General features: G+C 37.9%; 1 protein-coding gene across 2 annotated transcripts in view; it reads right to left on the reverse strand.

The window, feature by feature from the left end:
• Positions 1-23,562, reverse strand: part of Kaz (E3 ubiquitin-protein transferase Katazuke) — a 204,426-nt gene that overhangs the window by 17,859 nt on the left and 163,005 nt on the right. For both annotated transcript variants that reach the window (XM_090414968.1, XM_090414969.1), the window contains exon 8: positions 16,677-16,785. In XM_090414968.1, coding sequence (XP_090271094.1) covers positions 16,677-16,785 — 109 coding nt within the window. The remainder of the gene's footprint in view (positions 1-16,676; positions 16,786-23,562) is intronic.

A 23,562-nucleotide genomic window follows, 5' to 3' on the forward strand; every position in this document is an offset into this window, starting at 1 on the left:
CATTTGTGTTCATAATCCCAGTTATTCTTGTTGGAGGGTGAAACAGCAGAGTAGGACACGAATCAAGAACCTTCATAAATATTAGAAACAATTTGAAGTTAGGGCAACTATCCCCCCCCCCCCCCCATAAATAGCTGTTGCTTTTCTGCTCAGTGAATGATTTGAATTTAATTTGAACTTAATTTGAAGATGTGTGTAAATTTGCAGAGAGAAAAAGAGAGAGAGAGAGCAGTCAAGAAACAGCACAATAAATTTATTCTCCTTTCTGATATTTCTTGTTTTCTTGTTTCTGATTTATTCAGCATCTTAGCTATATGTTATCTGCACTAGATTCTCCCATCTAGGATGTGAAGAAACTTTAAGAGCAGGGTTTCTTCTCCTGGAAACTCAAGTTTTTCCATTCCACAAACAGGCAAACAAGCAACATGCAAATTAAATTGTGTAGATGCTGACCCAGAAATCACTTATGTTTGTTTGCAAATGCCAGAAATATCAGAAATAAGGAACAATTTGTTGCACTATTTGTGTTGATGTTCCTACTGGCCTCATAGCCTGAGCTGATTCGGCTATAATTCTAAACAAACAAACCTGTTTGGTAGGAATTATAGCTGATAATTTTGGGAAAACACAATGTAATTCTCATCCACCTCAGGTTATTCCCTATTCATTTACTACTGCTTCTTGAATCCATTGCTCCTATGATGATTTGCCCTGTTCCATCTGGCATACTTATTCTTTCATTCTCTCTTTCCCAATGCTCATTCATTACCACACACACCTTCAGTCATACTGCTCTGGCTCTCATTCTCTTGTGTGTGTCTCCCATGCAATGAAATCCATTTCTTTTATATAATTCCATCCATATGTCCAACAAATTCACAAGAGCAAACTGTTCAGACATGACCTCTCTTTAGTAAATCCATGCTGTTCCTTGCAAAGTATAGCTTGTTTTCCATCTCTTTCTGTATGAGAGTTCTTGCCAACTTCTCTAAAATCTTCAAAACCACTTCATAAATACTGACAAGTCAATAGTTAGTTAGGTGGTGCAATCCAATTGCACCACCCTTGTGCAATGGGATTATCATACCCCCCCCCCCCCAAGAAATGACACTATTAGTTGTAAAATTTTTTCCTAACAGCTGTTCATGTAAAATAATTTTCATCAAACTCCAAATTTATTTCAAGTTTTTATATGAGAAAATGAGATTGCATTATATATGTATTTTTAGTTATCTTAGGTTATTTTTTTCCTGTTTGGAACATGTGTATAATCTACAAATTTTATGCTCCAAATTTAACAGGACATAATTTATAAGAATGTGAATCAACAGATGCTCTCAGAAGCACTTGTGGTAATATTAACTACTGTTACCATATGATTTTCAAAACTTCACTTTTCATTCTAAAAACAAATTACATGCTATTATTATCACAGTTAAGATATGCACCAATTGGTCTTAAAAATATATTTTGTTCTGCCTCAGAACTTAAGATCGTGAATTGAATTTGAATTTTTTTAATAAATAGTTTAATCTTCAGTAATGCAACATAAAAACTCAATTTATAACAAAAAAATCTGATCAAGGCAAAATTATTTCTTAAAACTAACTAGGCTAATTTTTACATTTAGTTAGAATGCCCAAGATGATGTGAAAGAAGATTACTATAAAAGACTTTTTAGTGAGAAGTTCTGAAAAATGAAAAAATATTAATAACACTTACAGATTAGATCTATTGCCACAGTAAGATAGGAGAAAGTGAGAAGAAAGGCCACCATTGCAAATGAGTCCATACATCATGTGAGAGGAATGGAATACAGTTTGTAGATGTATGAAATGAATTTAAGGAACAAAAGGGTTAATATGTGGCCAATGAATTGCAAGTGAATGGATTTTGGGTTAAGTATCTGGAGATGTCTCATTTGGTGAAAGCACTATACATAAAAACTTAGGAAAATTTGAAAATGCTAAATATAGTTTCTGAAGTCTTGAATTTTAATGAGGCAGTCATTACAAGAAACAAGGATAATTGTGAGCACAAGGGATATTGCAATTTATGTCTATAAATGCCAGAACCATCAGGAATAAGGGCGAGGTGTTTTCATCATGACAAACAGCAAGCAATCTACCAGTTTGGTCACTATGATAACCCAGCCCACATATCATCCTATTACCATTCTTTATAATAATCTTACTATAAGCCAATTTAAAAAAAAAAAAAAATTAAACACAGTTATTAATAGTCTTTTTTGATAGGATGAAGAAATCAAAAAGCAACTAAATAATCATGGATATCGTCCTTGATTGTATGGACTTTCTAAGGTGCACAAAGCAAATATTCCATTACATCCTGTCAGAGACTGCAGCAGCTCTGTAAAACACCTTTCTAAACTACTTTTGGAGCTCATGGGAAATTATCATAATTTATTAACAGCCTTCCATTTCCGAGAAAAGATATCAGAGTTCATCTTCATCCCAGTGATCTCTTAATTCAGCTTAGATACTGTGTCTTTATTCACTAATCTTCCTATATCAATGTTTCCCAAAGTATAGTATGCATATCCCCAGGGGTATATGCATACTATACTTTGCTGGGCTCCCCCAGCAAAGTATAGTATGCCTCCCACGTGGCCTCCCACCCTCTGGCTTGGCAGAGGGTGGGAGGCCACGAGGCAAAGGACTCGCTGGATAGATTATATCCAAAACCTTGGGTGGACACATTTGGGAGTCTCACCAGAACATCTGAGCTTAGTGGCAGAGGATCGTGACCATTGGAAGTTCCTCTTGCAGCTGTTGCCCCCACAACCCAGTTAGGAAAGGTGGGCCTTGAAGATGAAGGAATTTAAATTTCATAATTTTTGATTCTGCTGTATGTATATTGGATTCATATAATATAAAATGCATTTCATATTTAAAAAAAAAAAAAAAAAAACAACGATATACTAAATGGGACTATAAAATAAATGAAGAAATCTTATAATCCCTGAAAATAAAACCAATTAATTACTACATAAAACAGTATAAACAAAATGGCTAGAACACTTAAATTGACATCGACAACAGCAGACTACCAAAAATATTATACGGATACAAATAAGTGGAAAAAGAAGAATCGGAAGACCAAGAAAGAGATGGCATGAGACCAGAACAGACCACTTGACCTAAAATCCATGTTAGGAAGAAGTAAAAGATTAAAAAAAAAAATGTTTCACATGTTTGTAATTTATTACAACAAAATACCTTCACAGTTATTCATGTTTGAATGAAATATTATTATAAATTTGTGGGTGGTAGATGGCGTTGGTGTAGTTGTGGTTAGTTGTAGTTTATAGATTGAGTGGTGGAGACTGGGAGTTGTGGAGTGGATGTCCTCCCTTCAATGAGTCTTTGGACTCCCTGGAGGTGTCACGTAATAATAATAATAAATTCTCCCAAATTGCCTTTGCCTGAGAGGTGTTACTAAAATTTTAAACTAGGATATGCAAGTAAGGGAAGTATGGGAAACACTGTCCTAAATGAATTGGACTTCCTCCTGCAAGATTCTGCAGATGTTGTTTGCTTCTTTAACTTTGTCATCCACTCTGGCTACTTCACCTGTCAAAATAAGCTTTACCAGCAAACTGAAGGTACAGCCATAAGTAGTTCTCTTTCTCTAACACTTGCTAGCTACTTAAGGAGCAATTCAAACAATGCCTACTGGACAAAATCACCCCTAAACCCTCCTGATGTTACTGATATGCAGATTATATATATCCTTGTAGTTTGACATGGTTCCCTCAGAGAATCTCAAGATTTCATCATGAAGATCAGAGTTCATCAAATTGCCTTTCTAGACATCCCCAAATAATCTGTTTTCATTCCTAAATAGCACCTCTAATTAATGCAAATAGAAAAACCACAGGACATTGCGCAGTTTGACCAAAAAGGCTAAATTTGATTCTCATCATGATAAGAGGAATCTTTTCTAAATCACTTAGGGAATTGAACAACGTAGATCCGAATATAAATTAAATTATACTTTAATAAATATTTCTGATATTTCGGCAACGTCACGTTGCCATTTTCAAAAGGAACTTACAAAAAGGCATGTGCACACAGGCACAACAACACAGTAACTGAGAATGAAGATATAAAGCTATCGTTCTCCTAGAAGTCCTGATGGTGCCCTCTAGCAGGCTAAGTAGGTGTTCTTAGCTGTTGGGCTGAAGATCTGCTGATGTATGCCTCCCAAATTTGGGGCAGTTGCATACAACCAAATTTGTTGAGGTTTGGAGCGTTTCTTAGGGCTTAGGCTGATTCCACAAATAGTCTTTCGAATTTGTATTTGCTACGGTGTATTACTGTAGCTTTCTTCCACTGTATTCTGTGGCGTGTATCCAGAGCATGGTCTGCAAGACAAGAATGGCTGTACTTGTGAAACCGGATGTGGTCCTTGTGTTCAGAAATTATGATATCCGCTGTCATGCCTGTTTGGCCAAAGTATGACAGTTTATAACTGCAAGGGACCTGGTATACACCAGGTAGGTCTAGGGGAAGTGTGGTTGGTCTTTGGTGGAGCAGATAAGGGATGCCAATTTTCTGTAAGGCCTGTAACAGGAGGTGAGGTCATGTTTTTCTAAAATTTTGGTAATTTTTTCCGAGGTGCCTCGGATGTAGGGAATGGTGATTTAGAGTAATCTTTGTTGTGGAGGGGGGGGGGAGCTGTGGTTTGTAGGTTTGAATATTTTTTGGATTCTTTTTTTTTGGGGGAGGGGTAGCCATTTGCTGAGAAAGTGTTGAGGATGTGATCTAGTTCAGTGTTTAGGACCATGTCGTTAGAACAGATTAGTTTAGCTCTATGGTATAGTGTTTTCACCACTCCAAACTGTTGTGGAGGGGGGGATTGTTGGTGAATGTATCAGCCTGTATGGGTGGGTTTTCTATAAACTGAGAAAACCAAGGTTCCATCAGGCTGGCAGGTGACTAGTGTGCCTAGGAAAGGGAGGCTGTTGTTTTCCTCTTTTTCCAGGGTGAACTTGATTCTGGCGTGTTGGTTGTTTAAATGTGTAAGGAAGGAGAGGAGTATTTCAGAGCCATGTGGCCAAATGACGAACACATCATCAACGTAGCAAAGCCATATGGTTGGTTTTTGTGGGGCAGAGGCTAAGGCTTTTTCTTCAAAGGTCTCCATAAATAAATTGGCCAAGGGTGGAGAGAGTGGTGAACCCATGGCTGTCCCCTCTATTTGTTTGTAGAATTTTCTCTGCCAAACGAAATAGCCCGAGTTCATTGTGAACTGAAATAGGGCTGAGATATCAGAAGAAAATTTAGCTTGGATTAGCTCTAAAGTTTCCTTGAGTGGGACATTTGTGAATAAGGAGGAGATGTCAAAGCTGACCATTATGTCAGAATGTTGGAGTGTAAGATTTTCTATGCTGGCTTTGAAGTGGGCTGAGTTTTTTTTATGTGTGATGGGGTGTTGCCAGTATAGTGTGTGAGCTCTTTGGCCAAATGTTTAGCTAATTTGTATGTGGGGGAATCAATGCCATCCACTATGGGACGTAATGGCACATTTTCTTTATGTATTTTTGGGAGTCCGTAAATACAGGGGGGGGTATAGAGTTAAATGGCTTTAATTTGTTGGTAACTTCTACAGGCCAAGAAGTGACTTTCTTGAGGAGCCTGTGAAGTTTTCTGATTTGTGAGTTGGTGGGATTGTAATTGATAGAGAGGTAAGTCACCCGATCTAATAGAAGAGCATTAAGCTTACCTTTGTAGTCCTTTTTGTTAAGTAATAAAGTTGCATTTCTCTTATCCACTTTGGTGATAACTAATTCTTTATTATTCCTCATTTCCTGTAGAGCTTTAAATTCCTTGTTGGATATGTTGATTTTTGGTGGTCTTGCTTTGGAAAGGACACAAGCTACATCCAATCTTACACTGTTGGCGATTTGATGTGGAAGGTGGTGGATTCCCCTTTTGATCTGGATCATAATATCCTCACTAGGTATTTTTCTGGGAGCAAAGGATATTATGGATATTTCTGGATAAAGGATATTTTGGATAAAGGATTTTTGGATTTTGGATATATTATGGATAAAGGATATTTCTAAGCTAGTTATTTACTCAGGTGGTGACTCAAAACATCATGGGGTAGCTGTGATACTGAAGACAACTCAGGCAAGAAGCCTTCTTGGTTATAACCCCATTAATGATAGGATACTCTCCATTAGACTTAAGGCTCAGCCTACCAATGTATCAATTGTGGTAGTTTATGCACCCCACATGGATAGGCCTGAAGAAGAGAGTGAAGAATTCTATGAAAACTTGCAAACTGTTTTGGACTGCCTACCAAGGAGAGACATACTGTACATCCTGGAGGTACTTGTACATTCTGTACAAGTGCCTCCGTAGCGCAATTGGAAGAACAACGGTACATTGCGCCCTTCGATTGGAATAGGCCTAAGTTCGATTCTCGTCGCGATGGGAGGAATCTTTATCTGGACGATTTCAATCGAAGGTGAGTTAGCCGATCTCATATGGAGGTAGCAGGGTTTTTTCTCCCGGAAACTCGGGTTTTTCATCCTGCATACAGACAAATCGGCCCTTCAGAACACACAATTTACAGACAAAAATACTAGTGGTGGAGGTGGGTGGTAGATGGCGTTGATGGAGATTATTTGTAGTAGAGGTTCGGTGTAGTGGTTGAGACAGTTGTAGGTGTCCTCCCGCGATGAGTCTTCAGACTCCTTGGAGGTATCAGGAATAATAATAATAATAATAATAATAATAATAATAATAATAATAATCATCTTAGGAGACTTAAATGCAAAAGTGGGAAAGAGTATGAGAGTCAGGCCGGAGTGTGGCATGTTTGGACTGGGTGAACGTAACACCCATGGTGAAAGACTGTTGGAATTTGCCCGTGCTAACAGATTAGTTATTACCAATACCTGCTTCCAGAAACATCCACGACAGACCTATACTTGGACATCCAACATTGATAGGTCAAGGCACCAGAGTGATTACATCCTGGCTCTCCAGCGGTGGAAGACAAGCATCTCTGATGTGTATACTTGTCCTGGAGTAGATTGTGGCACAGACCATCAGCTGGTAAGAGCCAAAGTAAGACTAAGACTCCGAAGACTTCCAGGTCAGTCACATTCCACTAGATTGGATGTTAGAGTAATTCCTAGTGGATTCACAGAAGAAACATCAACTCGGCTGGATGATTTTTTGGAGACCAATGAGGAAATCTCACCAGAAATGCTTTGGGAAGGAGTCAAGATGATAATACAGGATACAGCGAAGACGTATCTCGGCCCAATAAGAAAACCAAGAGACCCATGGATATCAGATTCAACATGGGAACTAATCAAAAGAAGGCAGTTGGAAAAACAAAGAGACACAGGACTGAAGAATACAAGAGATTACATAGAGAAATCAGAAGAGCCATCAAGCAGGATAAGGAAAAGTTCTATACTAATAAATGTGAAGAAATAGAGTTACAGATGAGAAGGCATAATTATAAAAGGATGTTTAATTTAGTCATCATCATCATCATCCTTATACCCTCTTTTACCTTGCGGTGTCGAGGGTCCATTGATCATCGGACCTCACTCCGTTTACAGGATAAGGTGGTCAGCCTTATGCCCTGGTGTATCCTATGGCCTGTAGTGTTGAGTTCTCAAGGCCAATTTGCCTGCTTTGCGGGATGAAAAACCCCAGAATAAACTGGGGAAAAAACCCTGCTGTCCACGCCCAAGACTGGCTAACTTGGCTATGGCTGAGGAAGATCCTTCAGCTCCTCACGTCACCGACGGGAATCGAACCTAGGACACTCCTTCCCCAGGCATATGGTTGCGAAGCGCATAGCCACTAGGCTAACCACACGGACTACTCCCTCCAAAAAATACTTAACCCAGCCATCCACAACCCACCACCCCCTCCCCCTCACAAAAAAGACCACTCCAAACCCATCACCACTCCCCACATCAGAGGCACCCCAGAAAAAATCAATAAAATCTCAAAAAAAACATGACCCGACCACCCGTCACAGACCACACAGAAAACTGGCATCCCTCATCCGCCCCACCAAAGACCAACCAACCCCCCCAGACCCACCTGGTGCACACCAGGTCCCCTGCAGCTGCAAACCGTCCCACCCCGGCCAAACAGGCAGGACAGCAAACACCAGAATCTCAGAACACAAGGACCACATCCGACCCCACCAGCACAGCCACTCCGGGCCCGCAGACCACGCTCCGGACACTCGCCACAGAACAAGATGGAAGAAAGCCACAGCAATACACTGCAGCAAGTTCAAGCACGAAAGACCATTCATGGAACCAGCCCCGGCCCCCAGGAACATGCCAAACCTCAACAAACTTGGATGCATGAAACTGCCCCAAACTCGGGAAACCTCCACCAAAAGAACCCCAGCCCAAAGGCCAAGAACCACCAATACAGCCCGCCAGGGGGCACCATCAGGACTTCAGGAAAACGCCAGCGTCCCAGTCCCACCCGCCGCATCAGCACCTGTGTGCACGCGTCTCCCCAGCAAGTTCCCAAGAAGACGGCAACGCAACGCTCGCCGAAACACCGGAAAGTGCATATCAAAGTCCATTCAATCCATACTTCCAGCATACGCTGTCAATTCCTTAAATATTAGTTATTATGTCTAACCAGCGTATAAGCCTCTCAACAAGAAAACATAAATGACGTCCACAATCACTTGCAGCCTTCCAGACCAGACATCTTATTTCTGACAGAAAACCCACTGTTGCATCTACTACTACTGTCCACCTTCAGTGACCAAACTACACACCTCAAGATTCTCTTCATCACAAGAGTGGCACTTGTGCATTTGTGATATTTGACATTGTCTGCCAGGGAATAGTTAATTTAGAATCCCCTGCTTTTGACCTTCTATGTGGCTCAAGGTTTCCTTGCCCCATTTAGTAACTTTTGTTGCAACCAGTTTGTTTTGTAACAATTGTTCAACCAGTCTCCAAACACTAATACCCACTCAGATCCCTGTACATTCCTTTCCATGAAACTTGACCACCTGCAATCCCTCTATCCAAATAGTGAAGTCATCTTCCTGGGCAACCTCAATGTCCACAATTCCCTACTCTGACACCACTGACTATACAGAATAAGAAGTCCTTGCTATAAGTAATGACCTAACAGAAATTGTACATCTACCCACTGAATCTGATAATCCTCTTCACTCTCCAAATACTCTGGATCTCTATTTGACCCCAAGTTGCGAAGGTCACCTCTCTCCTCTAGATAACTCAGACCACAATCTCATACAACCATATTACCGAATTTAGGGACACAAAACAATGTGTTGAAATGATTATTTTACTTATTATCAATAAAATAAGACTTGACGTTTCGACCCATGTATTGAGGTCATCATCAGAAGGATTACATGTGTATAGGAAACCAAGCTACATGTTCTTGCACTCTATAAAGGTAAATTAAATCTACGCTGTTAATTAATCTTTTTCCTAACCTGACCTCTAGTGATAAAAAATAATAAAAATTAATAAAAAAATATAATAAAATAAAAAATAATAAATAATTAATTAATAATTAATTAATTAATAAATAAATTTAATTTAATTTAATTTAAAAATAAATTTTAATTTTAAATTTATATTTTAAATTATTTTTAAATTTGAAATTTAAAAATAAAATTAAATTAAATAAAAAGACTCTCTGGAGGTCTCTCTTAATGATAACAATAAACTCTGATAAAGTCCTCCTGTATTAAGATTACTAAGATTCTTCTGGATTTGTACAGTTCAGATTGTTATACTACAATTTTCTTTTGTCGTACAGTTCAAGTTGCTATTGAATGTTAAGGAAAAAAAAAAAAAAAACTTCACCAAGTCTTCTTGTAGATTTTTCTTTGGCTTGTTCTCGTTGCTATAAAGGTTGCAAATGGGTCCTCCACAACCTTGAAATGGTTAGACCATCAATTTTGTTCAGATATGGATTATGTTTGAGCATTTCACATACTTCTTTAAATTTCCTCTTGAACCAAGTTCTGCTGTGGTGTAGGGACTTGGTACCTTTCCACCTTTCCAATCAACTCTGTGGTATATTTGGAGTGTGTGGTCAGAAAGGCCGGTTTTTCCAAAATGGAGGTACTTAATGTGTCATTTGTGTTCATCCTTCCTAATTGGGAAGGTTCGCCCCTGTTTCCCCTATGTATGGTAAGTTACATGGCATTGTATTTTGTAAACCCCTGGTGGGCTAGGTGTGAGGAGGATCTTTGGAGAACTGAGTAGGTGTCTTAATTTTGTCGTGGATTTAAAGGTAGTTTTGATGTTGTATTTGTGTAGTGTTCTGTCTATTTTTTTGGAAATGCCTCTAACATAAGGCATGGCAATAGCATTCTTGAAATCTTTTTTATTTTTAGTGGTATCGGTGTGGAGGATCTTGTGAATAGTTTTTTTACTGTATCCATTTTTCATAAATGCATGGTTGATGATCTTGTATTCCTGGTTTAGAGCTCGTTCATTTGAACAAATTGTTTGAGCTCTGTGTTTAAGGGCGCTTATGACCCCTAGTTTTTGTGTTGGGTGGTGATAAGAATTTCTCTGCATGTACTGGCCTGTGTGTGTGTAGGTATGCGGTAGACTGAGAAGGAGAGACAGCCTGAGGGAAGACGTGTCACGAGTGGGTCTAGGGTTGAATTGGATACATTTGTATTGTTTGTTCAAGTGGCTAAGGAATGTATTTAGTGCTTTGTGGCAATGGAGCCAAATGGAGAAAATATCGTCAATGTATCTGAATCAAATTTTGGACTTTAGGCACGCTGACTCATTGCTCAAAGTCTTACATATAAAAGTTAGCCATTAATGGGTGGGGGGAGTAGTGAGCCCATGGCTGTATCCTCTTTTTAAATATAAAAATTGTTTTGCCACACGAAATATCCGGAGCGGAATACGTGGGCAAAGAGGGCCGTGATGTCGTGTGGAAATATGTTCTGTAGGAGCAAGACAGTATTGCTGATTGGGACATAGGTGAAAAGAGAAGTTATGTCAAAGCTGACTAATAAATCTTGGTCATTGAGTGTAATGTTTTTAATTTTGTTTATGAAATGTTGTGTATTTTTTTATGTAGGAAGGAGAATGACCTACCAATTCCTTGAGTGTGGCTGCTAATTTTTTGGCTAAGTGGTAATTTGGGCTGTCGATTCCTTCAACAATCGGACACAGTGGTGTGCCTGTTTTGTGTATTTTAGGCCATAAATTCTGGGAGTGCGGGCATAATGAGATATTAATATTTTAGTTGTTTCTTCTGGCCAAGCGTCAACAGATTTAATTAATGCAGTCGTTTTCTTTTTTATGTGTTTCGTGGGGTTGTAGTTTACTATTTATTATTATTATTTCGGGCAACTCCAAGGAGTCTACAGACTCATCGAGGGAGGCCCTAACATCATGTCAAGGACAACTATTCAACATTCACACAGTATCTATCATACCTCGCCTTGAACTCATTCACAGTCGAAGCACCCGCAACAGACTCACGCAGCTTATTCCACTCATTCACCACTTTCCAAGTAAAAAACCTAGCTCTAATACCTCTGCTAACCACATTCTTGCCCAGAATGTTGTTAGCAGAGGTGTTAGAGCTAGGTTTTTAGGTGGTGGGAGGACTAGGGGGCCATGTATGGCCACTAGTCCTCCCACCACCAGTCCTATTCTCAAAAATATCTTCTGGATTAATCTTATAGAAACCCTTCAGTAATTTGAATGTCTCAATCATATCACCCCCTTTTCCACCTATCGACCAATTTTTGCAACCCACAAATCTTCGACCTGTTTTCATAAGGTTCTGTTAGATTGTGATAGAGGGAAATTTATGTATTCCTATCTTATCACAGTCTAACAAAACAAAACAAAAGAATGAGATAAGTACAGTAAATTGCCTCTAAGTGTAAAATAAGTAATGTGTATATATGTGTCAAGTGTGTTCTGTTATGAAAAGGTTAAATAAGTATGTATTGTGTGCCATTCGCGAACGTGGTTAATTTAGTATTGAAAATGTAAAACATTACCAGAGCTTTAGAAATTAACCTGTGTAAAAGAATTATAAAATGTAAGCACAAATTCAACAGTTGGGGGGGGGGGGGGGGGTCAAGTCCAAAGGTTATGGAGTTGTAATGTGAAGGAGCGGATCGCCCCGAGTAAACAATGACGTCATCGTACGTGCGATTAGTGGCGGAGACGATGAACACCGTGACGTAGTAGTTCGCTGGACATCAAAAGGGGCGAGAAACGCCGAGAAAAAGGAGGGTAATATAAGGGTCATGCGATCCTGTAGCAAGGCTCTTTTTTTTTTTTTTTTTCCTGGATCTCTGCTGTGGTTCCCCTCTCGAGGCGAGGAAGGGTGCCAGTGCCCAGTACCGGCAGTCGTGGGTTTCGGCGACAGTATCTCCGCGGAAAAGTCCAGCTGTCCACAGAAGGCCAGTTTCCTGTGAACTTATGATGCCATAAAGAGCCATAAGGAAGATAAGTAGACTTTGTTTGTGTTTCACTCAATATGAATGAAAGATTTGTGCCATGTTAACATGTTATAAAATGGAACATTAATGATATAGGATAAGGTTGTATTGCTATGACTCGTGACTTAAAGCACAAGTTCAAGCCTAAATTGAATGTCATCAAAGACAGGAATGGATCATTACTAACAGAAGAGTTGGAAATCAAAAACAGATGGAAAGAATACTGTGAGGAACTGTACAGCAGAGTGGATAAAGAAAATGTGGAGTCCTCCCACGAAGAAAATTTTGATTTGGAACCTCCTCCACTTAAGCATGAAGTTGAAAGAGCAGTTAAGCAGCTCAACAGCAATAAGGCCTCAGGTGCAGATGAAATCCCAGCAGAGTTAATTAAGGCCACAGGAGATGGAGGGATAAGAGTGTTTCATAGATTGATTACAAGGATATGGGAGACAGGATTAAATGCATAACTTTTTCCAGTCTCTAGGCTGGAAAAACTGACTTTTTCCAGCCTAGAGACTGGAAAAAGTCAGTTTTCATACCACTACACAAGAAAGGTGATATGAAGGCATGCAAGAATTATAGAACTATTAGTTTGATATCTCATGCAAGCAAAATTTTATTAAAGATCATGCTAAATAGGATTGAGGCCAAAGTTGAGGCAGAGATGCCCGAGGAACAAGCAGGTTTTAGGAAAGGTAGGGGCACCAGAGATCAGATCCTTTGCCTTAGACAGATATAGAAAAATATAAAGAATTCAGACTCCCTCTGGTAATGTGTTTCTTAGACTACTCTAAAGCTTTTGACTGTGTTGAGCATGTGAAACTGTGGGAAGTAATGAAAAGAATGGGTTTTCCTCAACACACTATCAGGTTGATAGCCAACTTGTATAAGCAGCAAGAAGCCACAGTATGTTGGATTGACTGACTGGCTTCAAGTTGGAAAAGGAGTTAGACAAGGATGTTTACTTTCTCCTCACTTGTTTAGTATATATGCAGAAGACATCATGTGTGAAGCATTAGATGAGCTCAGGACAGGAATTACGATAGGAGGTAGATTGATCAGTAATCTGAGGTACGCTGATGATACAGTACTCCTTTGTAATGACATGGAAGAACTAGGACTAATTCTTGACAAAGTTAACAAGATCAGTAATAACAGAGGACTTCAACTCAATTCCAGTAAGACAAAAGATCATGGTTCTCAAAGGAAAAACAAACAGAGAAGCTCTTGAGAAACAAATGTATCTTAATGGAGAAAGAATTGAGGAAGGCAGCAAGTTTGAGTACCTGGGATCCATTATTAATGTGAAGAATTGCTGTTCAGAAGATGTCAGAAAAAGGTTAGGAATGGCTAAAACAACAGTCAGAGACCTGTCTAAAATCTGGAAGGATGGATCTATCTCCATGGGAACAAAGTTGAGGATTTTGGATGCAGTTGTTTTTCCAACAGCAACTTATGGATGCGAGACTTGGAACCTAAAGAAGTCAGATAAGAAACGGATATCTGCTTTTGAGATGTGGTGTTACAGAAGACTGTTGAGGATATCATACACTGAAAGGCGTACAAATGAATGGGTGTTAGAAAAGATTAATAGAACTTTAACGCTCCTTAAGGATATTGACAGAAGAAAATTAAAATATTTTGGACACATAGAAAGGATGGAAGGAGGACTTCTCAGAAGTAATAGAAGGTAATAGAAGGTAAAGTTCCTGGGAAAAAGAGGCAGGGGTAGACCATCAATGAGATGGATGGATGGCATGTGTGAAGTGACTGATTTTCAGAGAGTTGAGGCTGCCAGAAGGGCAAACAACAGGACTACATGGCGAGGCCTAGTGTGGAACATCATCGAGCATCGGAGTGACATTACGGCATCTGTAGATGCCCAGTGAACAGACAGACAGATATTTCTGGATATTATGATCCAGATCGAAAAGGGAATCCGCCAGCTTCCACATCAAATTGCCAACAGTGTAAGACTGGATGTAGCTTGTGTCCTTTCCAAAGCAAGACCACCAAAAACCAACATATCCAACAAGGAATTTAAAGCTCTACAGGAAATGAGGAATAATAAAGAATTAGTTATCACCAAAGCGGATAAGGGAAATGCAACTGTATTACTTAACAAAAAGGACTACAAAGGTAAGCTTAATGCTCTTCTATTAGATCGGGCGACTTACCTCCCTATCAATTGCAATCCTACCAACTCACAAATCAGAAAACTTCACAGGCTCCTCAAGAAAGTCACTTCTTGGCCTGTAGAAGTTACCAACAGATTAAAGCCGTTTAACTCTATACCTCCCCCCCCCCCGTATTTACGGACTCCCAAAAATACATAAAGAAAATGTGCCATTACATCCCATAGTGGATGGCATTGATTCCCCCACATACAAATTAGCTAAACATTTGGCCAAAGAGCTCACACACCATTCTGGTCTTGCAGACCATACTCTGGATACACGTCACAGAATACGGTGGAAGAAAGCTACAGTAATACACCGTAGCAAATACAAATTCGAAAGACTATTTGTGGAATCAGCCTCAGCCCTAAGAAACTCTCCAAACCTCAACAAATTTGGTTGTATGTGACTGCCCCAAATTTGGGAGGCATACATCAGCAGACCTTCAGCCCAACAGCCAAGAACACCTATTTAGCCCACTAGAGGGCACCATCAGGACTTCTAGGAGAACGATAGCTTCATATCTTCATTCTCAGTTACTGTGTTGTAGTGCCTGCGTGCACGTGCCTTTTTGTAAGTTCCTTTTGAAAATGGCAACGTGACGTTGCCGAAATATCGGAAATATTTATTAAAGTATAATTTAATTTATATTCGGATCTACGTTGTTCAATTCCCTAAGTGATTTAGAAATGCATAACCAACGTATAAGCCTGTCTACGAGAATCAAGAGGAATCTTTATGTAGATCTTTTCAGTCGAAGGCAAGTTAACTGATAACAAACAGATGTAGGTTTTTTCCTTTCCTAGAAGCTCAGGTTTTTCATTATGCATACAGAAAATTCTCTGGAATTTTCAAAACAGACTGATTAGCTTTTGTACCACAATAGACTTGATATTACAGTTACTGAACACTAATGAATTTGAATTAGTGAGATCACATTACCCAGTGACAAGATCATCAACAGCAAGAAGATGAAAAATTTAGACTTGACAATCAAAATTGAGTGGTTGCAGCATAAACAACAGATCAAAACTATCCCAGTCATTAATGGTATGCTTGGTGAATTTCAAAGAAATAACTATTTGCATGAATTAAAAATTGATACTTTAAACATACACAATTTGCAAGAAAAAAGTATTAGTTCCTTGGTATAATCTGAATGGAACTGTACCGCCAATCAAGTTGTTGTGAATAATATCTGTAGTTTTGTCAGCTGTGTGTGTGAATAAAGTAACAATAATAATTACACTAGCAATGTGTGTACATTATTATTATTATTACTGCTTTATTCACACAGTGAAACAGTCAAAGCTACAGACATTATTCACAACTTGACTGGTGATACAATTCCATTTTTACTTAGTCTACATGTTAGTTTCACCTCTAGCCAAATTATAACTTTTCTGCAGAGGTCTCAAACTGAACTTTTAATATCTTTTTCTGCACAAATCAATGTTCACCATAAAAACATTTTTCTTAATGCATACTTATTTCAGCCATAACTCCATGAAGTGAAGATCTCTCATCTATTGCCAACTTTGACTATTCACAAGTAATTTCTACATTTCATTCTGTTTACATATACAACTCAACAAATAAATCACATATTTTAAATATAACAGAATATCAGTGAATAAAACACAAAATTATTCATATCAGGTCATTTTATTAACTTATTACAAAATTTTAGGAATATTCTTAATATTTATGATACCATATTTTCAACTGCACACGCACGCACACACACACACAAATCGCTAAAAACACTACAGGTGATAAAGCATATATTCTCTTACCTAATGGTGAAGAAATTTATGAATAATTAATGATTCAAAAAATATAATTAAGCAACTTTTTATTTATTTATTTTTTAATGCAAGCACACAAGATTTTTTTAACCAATTTCTTAACAGAATAAAGAAGCAAAATACTTTTGAACTCAAGTCAAAAATACTTGTATGACTATGAAAACAAAAATAATGCAGACAAAATTACCTTATAAGGTGATATATCTGTACTAGTAGGAAAAGCTAAGAGGCCCATAACATGTTGAACATCTTTTAATTGATCCTCTTCTAAACTTGTGAAATATTTTCTAGCATGCCTAGAACATGAAATGGATTTGTATATATAACCACAAAGGATTCTTTTCTTGATATATTATTAACAGTGATACACAAATTTCACATTAGTTTTCTAGCATTTTCGATGCTAGAAAAAACATGAATAATGGAGCTGATTTGTCTTGATTTCTATGCAGGAGCCAGATGAAAAGAATACTAGGCGGTCAGTCCCATACCAATAATCTGAATCCATTATTATACAGAAATGTAACAAAATATAACATGGTTCTTTTTATGTTATAAAAAATGTGCACAAATGAAAGGTTGTGTAAAAAGTTTACTTTTAAATATAATTTAAGAATGCAGAATAATACATGATTCAAATGATCTGACACATTTTGATAACATCTGAAAATCTCGTGTTAACTGCGTGTTATTATTATATATATCAACTCCACACACACACACACGCGCGCGCGCACAGAGGCCACAAGGCTTATAGCAAATTAATGTCATTTGGAATGAAATCAAGTGCAAAGTAATCTCTTGATATTCATTTTGAAGAGCTGAAGAATTAAAGTCAATGGAATGACACATGAATGAGAGCAGCTGGTTCAGTCAGTCAGCAGTTCCACTATAAAAGGAATGGACAGGTGTTGCTCAATGTTATCGTAGGTTTAGCAGAAATGTGGAGTATGATGGATGCCAGTTCTGCTGAACAGTGCTCATGGAAATATCTGCAGAAAACACACAATGAAACTGACCATTTATGAGCAACAGTAACCTAGGAGTCTTTGAGAAACGGATCATCAGTCAACAAGACTTCCTTTCTGAAGAGCATCTAGGATGTTTAGAGAGGTTTTAGATATACCACCCAAAATGTGGGAGCAGTATTTCGGAGATGGATGGATTTCGAATTTGTTCAGGTTAAGTAGCTGTATAAATGAAAAGTAATATCTTGAGTGAAACAGGACGTCAAGTTTTTTGAAAGCTGAGGATGCTACAGAAATGATGTGATTATTCCAGGAAAGGATAAGAAACAGCCCAAGAAGAGAAATCTGTTCTTGATGGTTAAGTTTGGAATTATTAAAGTGAAGAGGAAAAGAAATAAGATTTTTTTTGAGGGGGGGGGGAAGAAAGAAACTGTTTTGAAAGCACTAAAGGCAACTAAACTGTTATCACCTCACTGAAGAATGGCATGGAGGAATAGTATTTAGGAAACTAATCATAGATAATCTTGAAGCTTAACATGTGTAAACACTACAAGCCTTATCAAATGAATAGAATTAATCTATAGTGCTTTCATCAGCAAAACTGTGAATGAGATTTGAAGTCAGTGAGAGATGGTGTTTATAAGAAAGAGGGTAGGTGAAATAATGACCTGAGAAACACCTGCATTAACTGAAAGAAAAATCTGAAAAGAAAGGTATGAAAAAGGATGTCTGGAAAAAATCCTCCACTATTGCATACAGTGAATGACCCATGAGAAAACCAGCAATCCAATTACAAAGACAGGCCATAAGATGGCAATTTGCTGAGAAGTTCCTGATGTCACACCCTGCCGAATCAAACAGCAGAGGTTTCCCAAAACCTTTCCATGGCATGTATTGTGGTGGGTGATGTAAACAAGGGGATCTGCTATGGATCTTGACTGCCAAAATCCACAGTGATTATCAATGATTAACTGACAGTATTTATGACCTTCTCCATTACTTTGGGCAGCATTGGGGGGGGGGGGGGGATGAGAGAAATAGGTCGATAGTTTCTGATGGAAGACACTTATTTTGTTTTAGAAATGGCTACATATGGATTTGCTTCCATGCTGTAGGGTGAAAGCCAACTGAGTATAATATGGAACAGAGATAATAAGGAATAGGTGTCAGTTCAGAAACATCTCTTCAGGAACAAATGGTGGATTACCATCAGGAGCAGAAACATGTTTGGTATCCAGATAGTTCAAGAGTGTTCTAATGTCTCTCTGGTGGAAGACAACAGGAAGTACTGCAATGCAGTTTTTCCAGATAAAGGAGCTGATTTTTCTTGATCTCTATGCAGGGGCCAGATGAAAAGAATACCATCTGGAAGATAGAGATGGGAGCATAGATGGACAAAAGCCATGGTCAATAGCCCACAAAAAGAATCAGACAGCATGACTCTTACTGGCAGCAAGCCCTATAACACCCAATCTCCTCAGACTTAGTCTCACCTAGCATAAACACATCACATCAATAGCCTCAACATCCAAGAGACTAGGCATTATCTTTAGTTCAAAAGAACATTTTATACCTAACAACACCTAACTATGGGAAAACCTTGCTTAATGCGATTAATTAATGCGTGCTAAGCGAAATCGCGTTAAGCAAACACAATAAACAATAGGAATAATTATAATTCATCCATCTGTTAGTGTAAATTTGAAGAAAAAAAAATTACAGTATAAGCAATATTAAAGGATAAAATCATCAAAACTAATAAAAATCAATTGCTTAAATTTTTATTTAATGTCAAATCATTTCATTGAGCAACTTTTTTTTTTTTTTTTTTTTTTTTACAAAAAAAAAACTAAGCAAAGATGTTTGAATAGTGCTCGACTTTTCATCTGGTCATGCAATTTGCAATAGCTGATTCGCTTTATCAAGATTTCGGCAGATTTCAAAGCTTCATTCCATATTAGGATCAGCATCAAACAAAATTTCCTTAGCATCCTCAATGTGATTGAAAACTAGCTCAAGTTCTTTGGCAGTTAACTTCTTAGTCATAGCATTCTCTTCTTGTTTGCACTTCTTATCTTCTTCATATGCAAACTGTTCTTCTAGTTGAAGGAGAATCATTCTCACTTAACTGTTCTGAATGGGAATTGAGTAAGTTTCTCACATCTTCATTATTCAGTTCATTAAATCCAAGTTCTTTTCTAATTGTCCTGATTTCTTCAATAATGTTAGATCTTGGATTTTGCACATGATAAACTAACAAAGGGTTTTAGTTTAAAGTCACCTTCTGCATTGCCTCCTAATAAAAGTGTAAGACGATATTTAGATACTTTGTATCCTGGTTGAGATGCTTCAGTTTTAGCTAGGAAAGTTTTTGTTAGCATTTGCTTCCAAAAGAGACCAGTTTTGTCGACGCTGAATATTTGACGACCACCATAATCACCCTCCTGAATTATTCTTTGCAATTCTTCAGGAAACTTGGCCAGAGTATCTTTATAAGCACTAGCAGATTCCCCAGTTATTCTTACATTATTCAGTCCAGCTTGATTTTTAAAATAGTCAAACCAACCTAAACTCGCAGTAAAGCTTTCACATTCCTCCCTTTCAAATATGGTCTTTTTCAATTATGTAAAAATATTGAGAGCTTTTGCCTGAATATTCCTTATACTAAGAGGTATTCCTTTTTTCGGTTACAGTCCTCAATCCAGAATGAGAGAACCGTTCCATCTTGATTGTTAAATGGCTTCTATTTCGGGTGATCTGCATTCTTAAAGAAGCAGCAGCAACTTTTATTCTTTGAATTCTTTGCTCTTATTTAATACAGTCCGAACTGTAGACTTGCTGTATTCCAGGTCTCAAACAATTATTGCATTACTAGTGCTGAATCAAATGCCAAGTGTTGCTGGCATTTGATTCAGCAAATTCACTGCCCACAGCACTGCCACTGCCTGCTACATTGACAAGTGCAAGAAAAATTTCGAGTAAAAAAAATCTCATTAATCACTTGGTTAAAGCAGAAAATAGTATAATTTCACCCAATTACGCTAAATGATTATCGTGTATATTGAATGCATTAAGTGAGATTTTCCTGTACATACAAATCCCAAATCTGCCCTAGAATACTGCTCTCATGTTTGGGGCAGTACACCTAAAACTTCCCTTAAAATCCTTGATGCTGTTCAAAGGCAAGCAATTAGGCTCATTGATTATCCCTCTCTTACAGATTCACTTCAACCTCTATCTCACAGATAGTATTTCAGTACTGCATCTATTCTACAGGTATTTCAATGGTTACTGCTCCAGTGACTTGGCAACTATCATTCCTTCACTTTCAGCTGCACCTATTAATAAAACAGCAGCAGCTACTCAGCACCCTTTGCTGCGAACATGCCGAACCTGCTTATCTTCTTCCTCTTTTATCCCATCCACCTCAGTTCTCTGGAACAGCCTTCCTCATGAAATATTCCCAAGCAATTACAATTCACAGCTCTTAAAAAACTTCTATCTGTTCTTACCTGAGAACTGAGATATTGATCCCATACACAAAGGCAAGCAATTATATATACAGGGTGTTCGGGATAAATTTGACAGTTTCGTAAGGAAAAAGAAAATCTTCTTTGTATCTATTAAATTTAATGAATTGACAAAAAAACATTACAGGCAGAGTTAATTACAATACTATCAACAAGATTTACTCAAAATAACCACCATTAGCATCGATCACAGCTTCAATTCTGCTTCGGAACCTCGAACAAGCTGATGCTACAGTCTCCCTGGGAAGGGCCGCAAAAACTGTTTTAATTTTATCCATTAACTGGGCTTTTGTATTACTGGAAGTGCGATTGGTGTCTTTTTCAACTGCGCCCCATACAAAATAATCCATGGGGTTAAAGTCTGGGGAGTTTGGAGGCCAAACATTTGGACTGGTGAAGTCGTAGAAATTTTCAGACAACCATTTTTGACTTTTCCCAGAGGTGTGGCAAGGGGCCGAATCCTGCTGCCATACATACGGCCTACCATTGGCTACCCTTGTTATCCAGGGCTTGACTACAGTTAGCAACTCCACGAACAAAGCCCGAATTCCAATGCCAGGGTTCTTCAACACCTGTTCCTGCAGATTTGCGAGGAATTCTGCTGTACGAACGCAATCAGATCGTCTGCTAGGGATCTTTCTTCTTGCTACATCCTCGTAGTCACCATTGCAAGTCTCTAGTTCATGCCTGATTGTTTTTACTGTATTCAGGGAGCATTGGGCAGCAGTCGTAATATCCTTATTTTGATGGCGGGCACGAATCATCATGATACAAGTTATTCTCTTCCATGATTCAGGTGGGTTCCAGCTATCCATCCTTTCTGACATCTTGTATATGAATGAAGAAGGGTCCAAACTTTTAAATGAAGAGAAGTGTGTGTTAATACATGTAACTTACGGAAAAATATAATTAATTATAAATATGTCAAATTTATCCCGAACACCCTGTATAATTGCTTGCCTTTATATATTATATATATATTATATATTATATTATATATATATATAACTTTGATTCTTTAATGATACTTGTGTCATAATGATTAGAAATATATACACGTTTACACAAGAATAATGTTTAATTTGCTAAATATTTTGGACTGAATATTACAGACCATCTTCAGTGGCTACATAGGAATAGTTTTAAAAAACAAGGTGGAATACAAACAATTGATCATTCACACATAGAACAAGCCACGTGATATCATATTGCTAAGTATTAGAAGAGTAAACATTTTAAAGTCATAATTAAAGATATTAATTCAGAAATTCATGTAATAATCTTAAATAACATTAGACTAATATAGGAAATTTATATTAAAAAAAAAATTAATGTGTTATCCTGATTAAACTTTCCCAAATTTTTGATATAGATATACAGTCATTATGATTCAAGTTAGGACATTGAAGTAAGGCCTCCACACTTTCCTTAAATAAATGTTCAAATTTGTAGCAACATCTGTGTAGGAGGAGAGTCTTGGACCAAAGGATGTTGTGGCTTGTTTCTAATCCATGCTGAGCTAATCCAGATTTCTCGGGTTTGTTATGTTGAATTGATGCTCTTGAATTCTTTTTTCTATAGAACGTCCAGTTTGTTCCTTGCAACTGTAATCTTTCCTACTTTGGACAAATTGGATGTTCTATAGAAAAAAGAATTCAAGAGCATCAATTCAACACAACAAACCCGAGAAATCTGGATTAGCTCAGCATGGATACACACCAGGTAGAGACAAGGTTGAGCATTTATCTTTAGATGAAGGAAAATGGGTAGATAATTTGTTAATAGGTGTATAAGTGGCTGTTAAATCATATTTCTTCAGAATTCTTGAAATTGGTTCTGAAATCCCGGAAATGTAAGGAATTGGAACTCGACGTATTGAATCTTTGCTGTTCTGTGTTGGATTGCAAGAATCGAAAAGATGTTGTGTACTCTTTTCGGAGAAGCCATTTAGTTTCATGTGATGTTTGATAGTCAAAAGTTCTCTCTGTAATAAATGAGAAGTTGAACAGTTAGTTTTGGCTTGTTGGATTAAACATTTTATGATTCCTGTTTTTTGACAAGGATGATGAGCAGATTCTTTGAGAATATAACAACCTGTGAAAATTGGTTTTCTGTAAACTGTTGTTGTAAGAATACCTGAAGGTGAATGGTTGAAAGTTTATAAAAGATAAAAGGGATTAAGTCTGGGTAGTGGCCCTTCCCTTAATGCATAACATTATACATATCCGCAAGGAGATGTGTTTTGCATTATTGGAGATACTGAGATAGGAGCGCTATTATCTTGCTCCACCTTTGCAACGAGTTGCCCGGTGTTGTACCACCCTACCCCAGTCCTGAAGATACTTTCAGGCGCAAACTTTGTTTGCTCACACTTTTAAGATTCTCAGTAAGAATCAATGCCATTGTGGATGGCATTGATTCCCCCCACATACAAATTAGCCAAAGTGCTCACACATTATACTGGCAACACACCATCACACATTAAAAACTTAGCCCACTTTAAAGCCAGTATAGAGAACCTCTCATTCCAACATACTGACATAATGGTCAGTTTTCATGTCTCCTCTTTTCACAA

This window comes from Typopeltis vanoorti, chromosome 26 (genome assembly GCF_054136105.1).
Source record: "Typopeltis vanoorti isolate ZY-2024b chromosome 26, IOZ_Tvanoo_1.0, whole genome shotgun sequence".
In the NCBI taxonomy this organism is placed as follows: domain Eukaryota; kingdom Metazoa; phylum Arthropoda; class Arachnida; order Uropygi; family Thelyphonidae; genus Typopeltis; species Typopeltis vanoorti.